Raw genomic sequence first — 15,339 nt, 5'->3', positions numbered from 1 at the left:
TCCTCCAGTGTGGTTTTAATGATGATGCTCCACATCCTTTTTACCAAAAGGAGCTAAATGTTCAGGTTTCCTGGGATCACTGAGTGATGAGCAGGTGGAGAGATTCCGTCAGGACATAAAAGAGATGGAGACCAGGTATCAAGGATGCTGGGATGCAGTCATGATGGCTGATTACTGTTGGACTCTGAAGAGAGACATCCCTGCTGCTGAGCATTCAAGGGGTTCATAAAAACATGTCCTGAATTTTGCACAATGATAACGTAATGTTCCAATTTACATGTACTTACCTTTATCAATTAACATAACGTAACATTTAATTAATACATTCTGTTAGAAAACTATTTTTAATCTCCTAAAACATTTTTTGGATGAGAAATATTAAAGAAAATCAACTGATAATGTGACAAAATTGTAATCAATTTAGTCAGAAGATCAGATTTTTCAAAATCAAATTAACATAAAAACCTGACCTGACTGAGAAAAATGGATATCATTTTTGGATTCAGCAGTGCTAAATGGTCCTAATTCAGTTGAAAAAACACAGACAACTTTCAAAAATGTTTTTTTTGTAACCCAGTGCAATAAATAACGTAAGCGCAAAGACAGCGGTGGAAGTAGGCCTGTCCCATTTTGACAAGATGGCGGCACTGAGGATTACCCGTTTTTGTGTACTTGTACTTCGAATGTACTTCAAGGAGTAAGAGTACATGAACGATGCATTGGTGAATTGAGACACGGCTGTAGTGGATGAGATGCTTGGGTGTGCTTGCTTTGCTCTCCTCTGTCAACCTCCTTAGACCTGCCCGAGGCATAATCAATACTTCCATTGTTTTAGCAGCACATTTAATTAGAGAAGACCAGGGCTGGAGCCACTGTTCCCTCCAAGCTGCGCGTGTGCGCAATTGCGCACTGTTGACACGGTCTCCGCACACAGAAAATCTGTGCTGCGCACAAAAAAAATCAAACCGGAGTTGAAAACAAAATAAACACACAACAATTCATTCTGCGCTATTTTTCAAGGTGAGTCAATGAGTGTGACCGGCAACTAGCTGCTCCAGCCAATTATGTGATTCACATACGGATCTGCGCAGCTTCAACGTCATTGACAGGCGTCCTTATGTGCCGCTATCAGTGTTTTAGCCGATGTGGCCGACGCGGAGTGAAGACTCACTAATGATTCTAAGTGCTGTTTAACCCTTAACGTTCCAACGGCCCGCCCTCAGGCAAAGATTAAAATTACGCGTGCGTAAATTTTACGCACTGTTTTGCAGCAGTTTTGCATTTTAAACATGACGAAATGGACAAAACAAAGGAAGTACGCGACCGAGGACACTGTGGATGTTTGTACAAGTTAAATTAGAGGCATCATGATGGACTCCGGAGAAGAGGGACTTTATGTTTTGATGTATTGGATGCTGTTCCTGATCGGTAAGTGTGGTTTATTCTGCTATTGACTTAATTGTGGGTCAGATGTGTATTATGTGTAATCATTAGCATTAGCTAATGCCAATGTGCGCCCCCCCTCCAACCACCACCAATCATCACACACCACTTGGGTGAAGTGTCTTGCCTAAGGACACAATGACAGAAGTTGGTCCGAGCAGGACTCGATCCTCCAACCTCTGTCACAGAATGACTGTCACACTGTCACATGTACAGTGTATTTTTAGCTTCCTGTGTGTGTTTGTTTACATTTTGAAGTGCGTGTGTTTGTTCACTGTTTGCAGAGTGTGGTTTGTACATATATATTTATTTTGACCCATACCACTTGTCACTATATTTTATATACAAATACACATTATATATTGTGTTTTGATATGTTATGTAAATGTACAGTAATAGAGCAGCTGGGTGTGCAGATACAGATTCCTCTCAGTGTGTATTGGTCATTGAATACTGTCACTAGTTTATGAGTTGTAAAAATCAAGCAAAAGCTTCACACAATGGCTTATACTCATAATACAAGTCAGATCTTTATCATAAAAATGTTAAGTGTGTTTTCAACATTGGAGTTTACAGTTGGCTTGGTTTGGTTGGAAGCTCATGTTTTGCCATAGTTAAAATGAAATATTTATATTTCCAATAGCATTAACATACTACACAGGTCATGAGCAAGATTTTTGTCATTTTCATTGTATAAGTGGGCTAAAGCACTTAGTTAAAAGTCGTATAACAGAAATGTAAATGCGGTAATTTGATTCGTTTAATAAACCATTTAACTTGGATGGATGCGATGCCAGCATGACCACAGTGCGCACGTCTGATGTTGCTCACAGTGGTCCATGGGACCGCTCAGGGAGTTTCTGTGTTTGCTCAGACTCGTGAAAAATTAGAGGGAACATTGGCTGGAGCTATGGTGATGAGAAACAGGTGGAGGTGCAAAATGACTCTCATATAAAAATGATTATTATTGATACTTTACAGTGGAATCATGCTGGGGGCTGGAGTATTTGATACAAGCATTCATGTTCCCTTTTAGGCATTTTATTTTCATCAAAAAGGCAAGTGTTTTATTGATACATTGTAGCTGATGTCATCAACATTCCCTGACTGCTAGATCAGAGGCTTGTAAAGACTTTAATCTTAGCTTTATTTTAACACAATCTGACTATAAACAGCAATTACAACAGGTGAGCTGATTTGTGCTGTTAAACAAGTCCCTCTTAAAAAGTTAGTCACTCTCACTTTTTTGATGCAAATCAAACACCTTAACAGGACCATGAACATTCATATTGAAACACAGGCTTTTGAAAATGTGAAAATCTGAAAACTGCTGAACATTCCATCAGATACAGGTACATGTAGAACACATGTGTCAAAGTCAAGGCCCGCGGGCCAAATGCGGCCGTCCACATCATTTTATGTGGCCCTCGACAGGGTAAGTTAAAAGGTATGATGGCCTTAAAATCTCAGTTTATCAGGAGATACACAGTTACACAGCCATATTTTTACATCTAGGCAAATGCATATGCAATATTTGTAACTTGAATAAGTCATAAATACAGAAACAGTTAATTAACAAGTTGAAAATTGAGTTAGATTTATTTTACATCTGGCCCTTTGAGAGCAGCCATTTCTGCTGATGTGGCCCTCTGTGAAAATGTGTTTGACACCCCTGATGTAGAACATCCCCAGCATGATGTCACTTATATTTAACATTGTGGGAACAGCTTTGGTTCCCACAATGTCACCAACTGATGGCAAAGGTCCATCATGACACTACAATAACTTTTTCGAGGTGCACTGTGTAATGTTTCTGGTGGGGGTCTGCCACCTTGTTTCCATGGTGATGTTATGGTTTTGCCTGGAATGTTCCACAATATGACATTAAAATAATATATTCCACTTTTGTTCAATTAGAAAGCAATAACATCTCCAAGAAGTCAAACAAGTGACAAATTCTCTATCAGAAAGTTTACAAACTCCGGTAAATATATTGGCAGCTCTGAACATTTTATGCCAGATGACCTGCCTGGTACAGCTGTTTGTGAACTGGGAACTGGAAAATATTGTAGATTTCTTATACAAATAACCAAATAATACTTAACCCGTTTGTGGAAGAGGTGGCATAAGGTTATATATTCTTCATCATGGGAACAATATTTTTATTTATTTATTTATTTTTTAAGTCAATATGGCCCTGACATGAGGAAGATAGTTTAGCATATAGCTTTTTCAGGTTAGAGAGAACCTGCCCATTCTGCTCTGAGTTCTGTAGTTTAAATAATACAAGTTATTTTTTATTGAGTTTTGTTCACAGTTCTTCTCTTTGTTGTCTTCCTAAACTCACCAGAACAGGGAGTGCACCTGTTGTTTTGGCTGAGAGCTGAACTGGAGGAGATCCACAGTAACAGCAAGAGAGGAGCTGCAGAGCCAGGGATATTAATAAACTATTTTCTCAGTTTTTCACTTTAAAGGGAGTTGAACAAAACATGCATTAAAAGTTCAAGTCTAATTGATCTTGCAGTAAAACATAAGATTATATACAGACTTTATACATTATAGTAAATAAACGCAGGGCCACATCTACCTAAAACTATATATATATAAAATTGTGTAAGTGTACTGATTCATGTTTTTATTTCAATTTTTTGTGCCAAGTAAGATTTTTTAAATAAAAATAAATACTTTGCTTGTTATGTTATTACTATGTTATGTTATGTTATTACTAAACATAACAAGCAAATTATTACTAAATATTGGTATCTACATTCCAGATTTAAAACTGCCTAAATTTTTTGACAGAGAAAACATTTACATGAAGAGCAGAAACAAAAAAACAACAACAAAAAAACAAACAAACAAACGCTACAATAGATACTCTACAGTTCACAGTGAGTACAAGTGCAGAAAATGACAGCAAATGATACCTCTTCGCCCTAGTCTGAGTTTCTCTTTCCTGCTAGTACTTTTCACAAAGGTCACTTTTCCACTGACTTCCATTGTAAAGAGCAATACCCTCACTGTATACATTAATAATACTTCTGCAGTATTATATTATTAACCACAAGATGTAACCAAAATGTCCCCTACCAACACTTCTACATAAAGCTATTGTTGACAACAGTCTTTAACCGTAATCAATATTTACACTCTTAATTCAATCTTGTGATTTTTATTAACCTGCTTGCTGTGCCATTCACAGATGGCACCTGTCAAACTTGATCGTGTGAGCAGAAAAACTTGCTCCAAACAAAAAGCTTTGAGCATTTGTTATGTTCTGTGTAAGCCGTAGTGTGGCTGTTACATCACATGTCTGGAAAACCTAGTGGTTTGAGACCCAACTCTGCTACTTTCAATCTGACATGGTGCTTAGTTATTGTTAATACTTGAATAGGTTCTAGACCTTTGTATCTGACAAATTCTCTGACAAATTTGCTTCACCTCTGCCTCCTTAATTTTATATTTTAGTTTCTCCACTTTTCTTGCTTTCTTTGTGCCTTGTTTTCCTTCATCTTTTCGATCAGGAAGTCCAGGTGAACATAGGTTGACACTGAGTCTCTGTTTAGAGCAATCTTCTCCAGCTCCTCTATGACCTCAAATGCATCGTCCAGATACTTGTTTTTGTCTCTTTGAAGTTTTTCCAGTTCCTTTTGTAGATCCTCTAACAGTCTTTGCATTAGCGTCAGTCTTATCCTTCCTCTTCATCGCTTCAGTGGTTACTTCTACTTTTCCGTTCCTGGTCGCATATCTCCAGCCGTCACATACATAGTCACTAGCAGGGTATCTTTCAAAGCAGACAGTACATTTTCCTCCTTCCATAACTTCACACCAGGACAACCTAAAGGTCCAAGTACATTCTTTATGGCAGGTCTCTTCACATTTCTTACAGGAGAGAGCTTTATTGAACCACCATTGTTTACATTCTTCTCTGACCTTTAGGTTTCTGTTTGTTCAAGTTTAAAGTTCACATTTAAAATTTCTTGTTCAAGTTTTGACATATATATCAAGGATCGTGACGTCGCCCAGTATGACGCAGCTGGGGCCAGACCCTGGAGCCAGGCCTGGGGTTTGGGCACCTGGTGGCCGAGCCTTTGCCCACGGGGCCCGGCCAGGCTCAGCCCAAAAGGATGACGTGGGTCCGCCCTCCTGTGGGCTCACCACCCGCAGAGGGTCTCATAGAGGTCAGGTGCGAAGAGAGAGGTCGGGCAGCGGTCGAAGACGGGTGTCTCAATGACCCGGTCCACAGACAAAGCATCTGGCTGTAGCGACGTGGAATGTCACCTCGCTGGAGGGGAACGAGCCTGAGCTCGTGCAGGAGGTTGAGAGGTACCAGCTAGATATAGTCGGGCTCACCTCCATGCACAGCTTGGGCTCTGGTACCCAACGCCTTGACAGGGGTTCACCCTCCACTTCTCTGGTGTTGCCCATGGGGAGAGGCAAGCTGGTGTGGGCTTGCTTATTGCCCCACAGCTCAGCTGTCACGTGTTGGAGTTCACTCCGGTGAACGAGAGGGTGCCATCCCTGCGCCTTCGGGTCGGGGACAGGTCTGTCACTGTTGTGTCGGCCTATGGGCCGAACATCCTGGAGGGGCGTGATCGGGAAGAACGGCCTCCCTGATCTGAACTTGAGCGGTGTTTTGTTTTTGGACTTCTGTGCTAGTCACAGTTTATCCATAACAAACACCATGTTGGAACACAAGGGTGTCCATCAGTGCACATGGCACCAGGACACCCTAGGTCGGAGGTCGATGATCGAATTTGTTGTCGTGTCATCTGACCTTCGGCCGCGTGTTTTGGACACTTGGATGAAGAGAGGGGCAGAGCTGTCAACCGATCACCACCTGGTTGTGAATTGGATCCGCTGGCAGAGGAGGAAGCCGGACAGACATGGCAAAAAGAAGCGTATCATGACGGTCTGTTGGGAACGTCTGGTGGAACCCTCTGTCGGCAGGGTCTTCAACTCACGCCTCAGAGAGAGCTTCTCCCATACCCCGGGGGAGGTTGAAGACATGGACTCCGAGTGGGCCATATTCTCCATTTCCATTGTCGATGCGGCTGCACGTAGCTGTGGTTGCAAGGTCTCTGGTGCCTGTCGTGGTGGAAATCCCCGAACCCGGTGGTGGATGCCAGAAGTAAGGGATGCCGTCAGGCTGAAGAAGGAGTCCTATCAGGCCCTGCTGGCTTGTGGGACTCCTGAAGCAGCCAACAGTTACCGTCAGACCAAGCGTACCGCGGCCCGTGCAGTCGCAGAGGCAAAAACTTGGGTCTGAGAGGAGTTTGGGGAGTCCATGCAGGAGGACTGTCGGTCCGCCTCGAAGAAATTCTGGCAAACCGTCCGACGCCTCAGGAGAGGGAAGCAGTGCTTCACCAACATTGTTTACAGTGCGGGCGGAGAGCTGCTGACCTCAAATGGGGACGTATTTGGGTAGTGGAAAGAATACTTTGAGGATCTCCTCAATCCCACTGTCACATCTTCTGAGGAGGAAGCAGAGTTTGAGGACTCAAGGGTGGACTCATCCTTCACCCTGGCTGAAGTCACTGAGGTGGTTGGATGAGATTCGTCCTGAGTATCTTAAATTTCTGGATGTTGTGGAGCTGTCTTGCCTGACATGCCTTTGCAACATCGCGTGGCAGTCGGGGACAGTACCTGTGGAATGGCAGGGTGGTTGTTTGTCTGTTTAGTGTGTTCCAACTACAGAGGAATCACACTCCTCAGCCTTCCCGGTAAAGTCTATTCCAGGGTACTGGAGAGGAGAATCCAACCGATAGTTGAACCTCGGATTCAGGAGGAGCAGTGTGGTTTTCGTCCCGGTCGCGGAAACACTGGACCAGCTCTATTCTCTCCATCGGGTACTCGAGGGTTAATGGGAGTTTGCCCAACCAGTCCACATGTGTTTTGTGGATCTGGAGAAGGCATTTGACCGTGTCCTTTGGGGGGTGCTCTGGGAGTATGGGGTCCGGGGCTCTTTGCAAAGGGCTGTCCAGTCCCTGTATGACCGGAGCAGGAGCTGTGTTTGCATTGCCGGCAGTAAGTCAGAACTGTTCCTGGTGCATGTTGGACTCTGCCAGGGCTGCCCTTTGTCACCGGTTCTGTTCATTATATTTATGGACAGAATTTCTAGGCGCAGCCAGGGGCCAGAGGGGGTCTGGTTTGGGAACCACAGGATTTCATCTCTGCTGTTTGCAAATGATGTTGTCCTGATGGCTTCTTTGAGCCAGGACCTGCAGCAGGCACTGGGGCGGTTTGCAGCCGAGTGTGAAGCGGCTGGGATGAGAATCAGCTCCTCCAAATCCGAGGCCATGGTTCTCGACTGGAAAAAGGTGGTTTGCCCTCTCTGGGTGGGTGGTGAGTCTCTGCCTCAAGTGGAGGAGTTCAAGTATCTTGGGGTCTTGTTCACGAGTGAGGGAAGGATGGAGCGTGAGATTGACAGGCGGATCGGTGCAGCGTCTGCAGTGATGGGGTCGCTGTATCGGTCCGTTGTGGTAAAGAAGGAGCTGAGTCCAAAGGCAAAGCTTTCGATTTACTGGTCAATCTACATTCCTACCCTCACCTATGGTCATGAGCTCTGGGTAATGACCGAAAGGACAAGGTCGCGGATACAAGCGGCTGAAATGGGTTTCCTCCGCAGGGTGGCCGGGCACCCTTAGGGATAGGGTGAGAAGCTCGGTCACACGGGAGGAGCTCAGAGTAGAGCCGCTGCTCCTACACATTGAGAGGAACCAGTTGAGGTGGCTCGGGCATCTGCTCAGGATGCCTCCTGGACGCCTCCCTAGGGAAGTGTTCTGGGCACGTCCCACTGGGAGGAAGACCGAGGACACACTGGAGGGACTATGTCTCTCAGCTGGCCTGGGAACGCCTCGGGGTCCTCCCAGAAAGGTTGGATGAAGTGTGTGTAGAGAGGGAAGTCTGGGCCTCCCTGCTGAAACTGCTGCCTCCACAACCTGGCCCCGGATAAAGCGGAAGAAAATGGAAGGATGGAAGTTTTGACATTTCTTTGCTGCTGCTTTTTATTGCCATTCTTTTTCTTCTGTCAGTCTTATTCTCACTTAATACATTTGTTGTACCACCAAAGAGTTAGGCTAAGATTTTTCCAAGAATTTTGTCAACTCTGACATGCCACTTTCAGTGATTTTAAATGCTTGTGATGCATACGTTTCTGCATTTTCCCCATTTCCAATCTTCTCCTTTTAGTGGTTGTTAAACAGGAAATAGACTGGTTCATTGTCCTCATCATTAGCATACTTTATATTGACGTTTTCCAGAACTTGGAGAAGAGGTTTTGGTTCTCTTCCATCTGAGTGAGTTATCATTGCCACAATATTCTTTCTCATGTTTTTATCAAAGATCGACCTAACTGAGTCAAAAATGTAGGTGATTCTTTCATCAAGCCTGTTCTGTGAAGCCGTCAGGACCAAATCCACTATATCTACAGTATGCAGAGGACATAGTTCCTGGAGTTTCTGGGTGACAATACAATCAGAAAACACCCCATTCATTCTTTTAACATGTCCATACCCCGGAGTGTCAATGATAGTTCGAGAAACAGTGACTATTTTTCCCTTCAAATCCAAAGATCTCATTAAATAGACGCTTCTGTAGTCTGACTCTCAGACTGATGTTGGTCTCTCTCATTTGGAATGACCTTAAACCAAACTTTATCTTCAAACTTGACCCCTGTTACAAAGTTCAATAGGGCATTGACCATCAGAGTGGACTTCCCTGACCCTGTCTCTCCCACCAAGAGGATGGTTTTGTTTAGGAATTTAGGATCACGTTTTCCGAAAATGAATTTTTTCAGTTTTGATTTGTTTATCTGGGAGTCTTCCCAGAGTCACTCTCTCTAGTTTCAGCCGGCAACAAGTAGAAGGTGCCATCAGCTAACTTAATGCTTTCTGTAATGTATTTGGTGAAGTTTCTCTTCACATTCTCCCTCATGAAGAAGAAGATTTTAATATGGGACTAGAAGTAAGTAATTAATACATTATGGGCCAGATTTATCAATCCCAATGCAAACCTATGTATATAATAAATGTGCACAAATTGTGGACCTGTCATCAGATGTTTGAAAATAGGATTTTGGCAGGTTTTCAAACTGAGAATGAGAACCAAAATCAATGACATTATCATGAAAATTACATGAAAAACCAGATGGGCTGAGTTCCATTTCTTCCAGTCTTAACAGCGTCACATGCATCAACTGCATGTCAACACTTATAGCTGCAACATCCTGGAACTGCCTGCACACATTCACTGCTGTTGTACTACTTCTTATCAGCAATGATATTGAGGCCATAAAATAAAAATGGGATTAACAGTAAACATACGATTGACTAGGACATAAGGTCCTCTAAGAAAATCATTGCTGTTTTGGGGTAGTCTCACTGGTGCAATTTTGATTGTTAGTACCTTACCTGCTGGAAAGATACTGCTATAAGGCTGGAATGAAGCTTAAGTACAGAAAACGAGTGCATAGCTTATATGTAGATTGTAGATTCTCTGGTGAAAAATCTACCAAAGAGTTAATGCTTCTCCTTCAGTTGGGATAAAAAGAAAATAGATAGTTAGGGGCCAAAAGACTAATCATTCAGCATCAATTAGTGTGCCAGGCCAGTATATATATATATATATATGGTGATGACGAACCAACCAGACATTGTGGTGGTGGATAAACAACAGATTAAAGCCGTTGTGTTGGACATTGCAGTACCAAGTGATGGGAACATCAGGAAAAAGAAACATGAGAAACTAGAGAAATACCAGGGGCTCAAAGAAGAGCTGAAGAAGGCCTGGAAGGTGACACCTTGTCAGTGGTGCCCGTGGTCATCGGAGCACTCGGGGCAGTGACCCCCAAACTGGAGGAGTGGCTAAAGCAGATCCCAGGAAAAACATCAGACATCTGAATCCAGAAAGTGCTGTACTAGGAACAGCAAAGATACTGCACAGAACCATCAAGCTCCTAGGCCTCTGGTAGAGGTCCCGAGTGTGGAAAAAGGGGGGATGAAACCACCCGCAGAGGGTGAGGAAGAATATATATATATATATATATATATATATATATATATATATATATATATATATATATATATATATATATATATATATATATATATATATATATATATATATATATATATATATATATATATATATATATATATATATATATATATATATATAATCAGGGGTGCTCAGACTTTTTCAGTATGTAAGCTACTTTTAAAATGATCATGTCTGAAAGATCTACCACCTAATACAAAAATGTTAAACATATATTTATTTGTAAATGTATTATGAATTCTTACATGTACAGTGCATTTTGATGTACCTTGCACAACGTCATGAGATAATACAGCACAACACAATTGAACTTCTTACATGTTCATAATTACTTGAATGATGATTACTGCTCTGATGACTTGCACTGAATGGAATCAGTGAGGGATGGATGGTTCGGGCAGTAGCTTCTGACAGCCAGCCAGCAGTAAAATTGCATTTTTCGTTTGAAAGCGATAACAGAGCTAATCATGTTGATTACGGTTTTGTATTTTTTTATAACCATAAAAATCATGTTAAACGAAGTATCAGAATTTACTGCATTTTTTCACACAACTACTTCTATTTTACACATCCATCCTTATTTTTTTATTTTACGCATCGAATAAATGACTGGGAAAATCCGCGCAGCACCCGCACTCTCATTTGTCACCTTCGAGGGACAACAGAGGCAGATTACCATAATGACGGTAAAATATTTAAATAGCCCCATGTCTCCGCTTTGACACGCCGTTTGAATTTGAATGAGAGCACAACTAGTTGCGGAGTTACGCTGCTGGAAAGTCCGTAACCATGCTCTATCGACGACGATAGGATCCGACGCTATAGGGTTAAGCTAACTCACGCTTGTTTATGCGTGTGTAGCGCCCATGATGTGACTTAGCGTCAGGTGTAATCTGACTGGTTGTCCTGTATATTAGTTATGTGACTGGATGGATGACGGGACGTGATCTACCCAAAATGCCTTCGCGATCGACTGGTAGATCGCGATCAACGTAATGAACACCCCTGATATATATATATATATATACACACACACACGTATACATTTATATATATGTGTGTGTGTGTGTGTGTGTGTATATATATATAGCCTTTGGTTTAGAAGCTTCTCAAAGTGCTACATTACAGACTCCACCACAATCATCCATAGGTAAGGTGAATGTCTCACCCAAGAATGCAACAAATGCACTGGTCAGAGCCAGAATTGAACTGTTAAACCAGGTCAATAGAGGCCAAAACTATGGTTAAATCAATAATCAACCATACTTGGTCTTTATATGGCAGAGTTTATTACTGACACTCTTAATATTTTATTGTTATCCAAGCACAACCTTTGGCAGTGAAAACTGAAATGAATAAAGAAAAACATTTTATTTAATTTATTCCACAGTTAGACGAGACACTGATTCATCTTCAGGGTCCCATCTAGGGCCAAAACTCCCTTGAAAATGACATTCCAATCTCTGTGGCATTTTCTTAAGTACATACACACATATATACAGTATCATGCAATCCAAAAGTAGAGAGCTGTGTGTCTGAATCCCTCTGTGAATGAGGGCACTATAGAGTGGGTGACTATGTGGTGAATGAGGGGTTAAAGGCTAGGGATGGACATTCGGACACAGTCACTGTCTAAAATGACTCTCCTCTCTCCTACAGCACCCTAGAGACGACCTTTGACTCCACGGTAACCACAGAGGTGAATGGGCGATCCCAGGTGCCCCTCTCCTCTCGGGCCTCCCCCATGTCATGGCGTCTGGGACAGCCCCAAACCCCCAGACTACAGGCCGGAGATGCGCCCTCCATGCCCAGTGGATATGCTGTACCCCGAGGCAGCTCCACCACTACTGCAGCCACTGGGGGGCACTACAGTGGCCACTCCGACTCATCCAGGTGAGAGCTGTTGATCAGTCAAAGTCCTAATTTATTGGTGTTGTCATTTTATTTTGCTATGTCTATTTCATAACTATTTGCTCTCAAGATTGTTATCAGGCCATGCCATTTAATTGTTTCCATGGCGATGTTATTTGTAACCCACGTGACCTCAATTACCGCACAAGTGAACGCTATATTACCTGGAGCACCCCTGTCACTTTCTGCTTCTGGTGCTCCCGTTGCTGCTCACTGTGGCTCATGTTGGTTGTGCTCTGGAGTCAGCATGCTCATTGTTTCATGCCTAAATGAGATTCTCATTCAACTCTCCACTCAGCGGTGAGTCATTCTTTTGACCAACGAGACTGGACTCAGGGAAACAGAAAAGAGTTTATTTGCCGAGATAGGAAATTGAATGAAGGTAGTCATAACAGACAGTTGGGAGCGGTGTTGTAGGTAGTAGTCTTGGAGCGGGTCGTGGGTCACAGGGTCAATGGCTGTGGTGTTTGTACCGGACATGGAGAGCTGGGTTGGAGATGGAGATGCAGGGTAGTTCCAAGGAGTGGAATCACGGTGGATCAACGAGCAAGTAAACCGGAGCATTACATGAAGATGACAAGACAATCTGGCCCTGAGTGTTGAATCCTCAGTCCTTTTCTACTCACAGATGAAGGCTTGAATGCCTGATGAGAAGCAGGTGTGTGGAGGTGGTGCCAGAGTCTCCACCCAGCTCCAGGCTTAAACACAGAAGGGAGGGGGGAAAACAGCACAGAACATACAAAAAACCCAAATCCTAAGTGTGGAGGAAATGTAAGTATATTCATGTTGTGTCTTTAAAAGCATTTGATCTGTGTCTGTCTGCCAGACTCAGATCAGACATTAACATGTGTGAAGGCTCTGTCTCCATCCCACAGGAAACTCGCTGTTGTTCTACCTGTCTAAGTGTAAAAGTTCATTATCTCATGGATGTGAAACAATCATCACTCTGCTTTGAAATGTATGTAGCATTGTCATTCTGGTATAAAATAGGCAGAGCTCAGATGCTCAGGATTGGTTGGGTTGTTGAGACTTGGACTTAGCATGAGGGGGGAACTGGGGGAGAGGCCAGGAGGCTACCAGTCTTTGGCCAGGGAAGGCCTGGGCTCTGTCCTGTCTGTATCTGCTGTAACAAACAATAAACCTTTTTTTCCTGTATTTCAAAACTCACCAAGCTTCGCAAATGGATTACTTTTCAACTAGAACTGTAATTTTTCCACAACACTGACAGTACCCCCCAGGGTCCGAGCTCCACGAAGGGTGAGGAGCAGGGTGAGGAGCAGGGCAAGGAGGTCCCTGGACAGAAGATAGTGTCCGGCGGAACTGCAATGGTACAAGCGAGGGGCAGGAGACACAATGAGGTCCCTAGACGGAAGACTGTCCAGCGGAGCTGCAACAGTCCAGACGAGGGGCAGAAGACACGATGAGTTCCCTGGACGGAAAGCTGTGTCCAGCGGAGCTTCAATGGTCTGGGGCAGGAGTGGCCAGGTCGGGACAGGACAAGACTGGACGAGCCGGCAAGCAGAGAACAGGCAGGGAACCACGGCAGGCAGGCAGGAACACAGGGTAGGCAGGCTGGTGAGTGAGGAAGGCAGAAACCTGGTTACAGATATTCTGTTCGTGTTGTTCAATGATTATTCCATTTTGTGAAAACGCCCAGTGTAGAGTTAGATCCGGCCCGGAGTCTGATTGGTCCATCGATCTGGCCCCGAGGGTTGGATCCTCAGTCCTTTTCTACTCGCAGGTGAAGGCTTGATTGTCTGATGAGAAGCAGGTGTGCTTAGGTTTTGCCAGATTCTCCACCCAGCTCCAGGCTCAAACGCAGAAGGAAGGGGGGAAAACAGCACAGAACACACAAAAGACACCCAAATCCTAACAGTAATCTAAATTATGTGAATTTTTTTTTTTTTTTCCTTTTTGACCTTGTGCAGATCAGGTTTTTTTTTTTTTTTTTTTTATCCCCTTCTGACAATTTCAACTCAATTTAATTTGTGATGGCAATCCGTACCGGTCAAAGTGAACTGGGTCGGAGGGTGTGAGGTTCATACCGGTCGTGGAAAGCTGGGTCGGAGGCAGAGGAGCTGAGTGGGTTCAGGGAGCAGGATCTGACGAGGAGCAAAAAAACATCCAACTTAGTGGTGAAAAGTAACAAATGCAAAACATGAGACTGAGCCAAGCAGAGCTGTACCATTGTGGATACACGGACAATCTGGTGCTGAGTGTTAGGTCCTTTGTCCCTCCCAGGTGCAGCTTGATGAGAGATTAGACATAACCTTTTTCAGTCAGTCCGCCTAGCCTACAAAGCATAACATATTGCTTTGCTTTGAATGTTCCATATGGCATTAAAATATGTTGTATTTATTAAAGGCGCTTTACCAGTCGTGAAAATGTGAATAGGAGTTGTCATTTTAAACGGTTTGTAATGGTCCAAATTTATTGCTCACTTACCTTATGCATTTCACCATGCTAAAAAAAAAAAAACAGCAAACAGCACGCTGACAGCACACTTCCTAATTATCATACAATAAATATCATACAGCAAATGTATTTTGACCTCCAGAACTGCTCATACAATATACCTGTATTGGGACAAGACACTTTTCACTCAAATGCATGGAAAAAACCTAAACTGGGTACATGGCCTTTAATTTGCGAGTTGTTATATGTAAAGACTGGTCCAAGCAGTAGAAATGTCTGTAAATGAATGAACCCAACTGATGTTGATGTTGTTAATGCAATACTGTGGAACATTACAGTAACCTCCCAATGGAGACAAGCAAGTTGAGGGACCCCCACCAGAAAAGCTACATAGTGGATCTTTGAGATAATAAAAGTTATTTTTTCTTTGCAGTTACTTTTAGAATTAAAATATACAACACCTACATGACTCCTCACCTACACCGATGCTATGTTTCCTCTGCTTTAAAGGAC

General features: G+C 43.2%; 1 protein-coding gene across 5 annotated transcripts in view; it reads left to right on the top strand.

Moving 5' to 3' along the window:
• nav3 (neuron navigator 3) overlaps positions 1-15,339 on the top strand; it is a 460,146-nt gene that overhangs the window by 309,738 nt on the left and 135,069 nt on the right. For all 5 annotated transcript variants that reach the window (XM_055225660.1, XM_055225659.1, XM_055225658.1 and 2 more), the window contains exon 12: positions 12,160-12,393. In XM_055225660.1, the coding sequence (XP_055081635.1) occupies positions 12,160-12,393 (234 nt within the window). The remainder of the gene's footprint in view (positions 1-12,159; positions 12,394-15,339) is intronic.

The sequence above is a fragment of the Periophthalmus magnuspinnatus genome, chromosome 12 (genome assembly GCF_009829125.3).
Source record: "Periophthalmus magnuspinnatus isolate fPerMag1 chromosome 12, fPerMag1.2.pri, whole genome shotgun sequence".
Taxonomy (NCBI): Eukaryota; Metazoa; Chordata; class Actinopteri; order Gobiiformes; family Gobiidae; genus Periophthalmus; species Periophthalmus magnuspinnatus.
The sequence above is the reverse complement of the archived record's forward strand: the minus strand, read 5'-3'. Positions and strand labels throughout refer to the sequence as shown.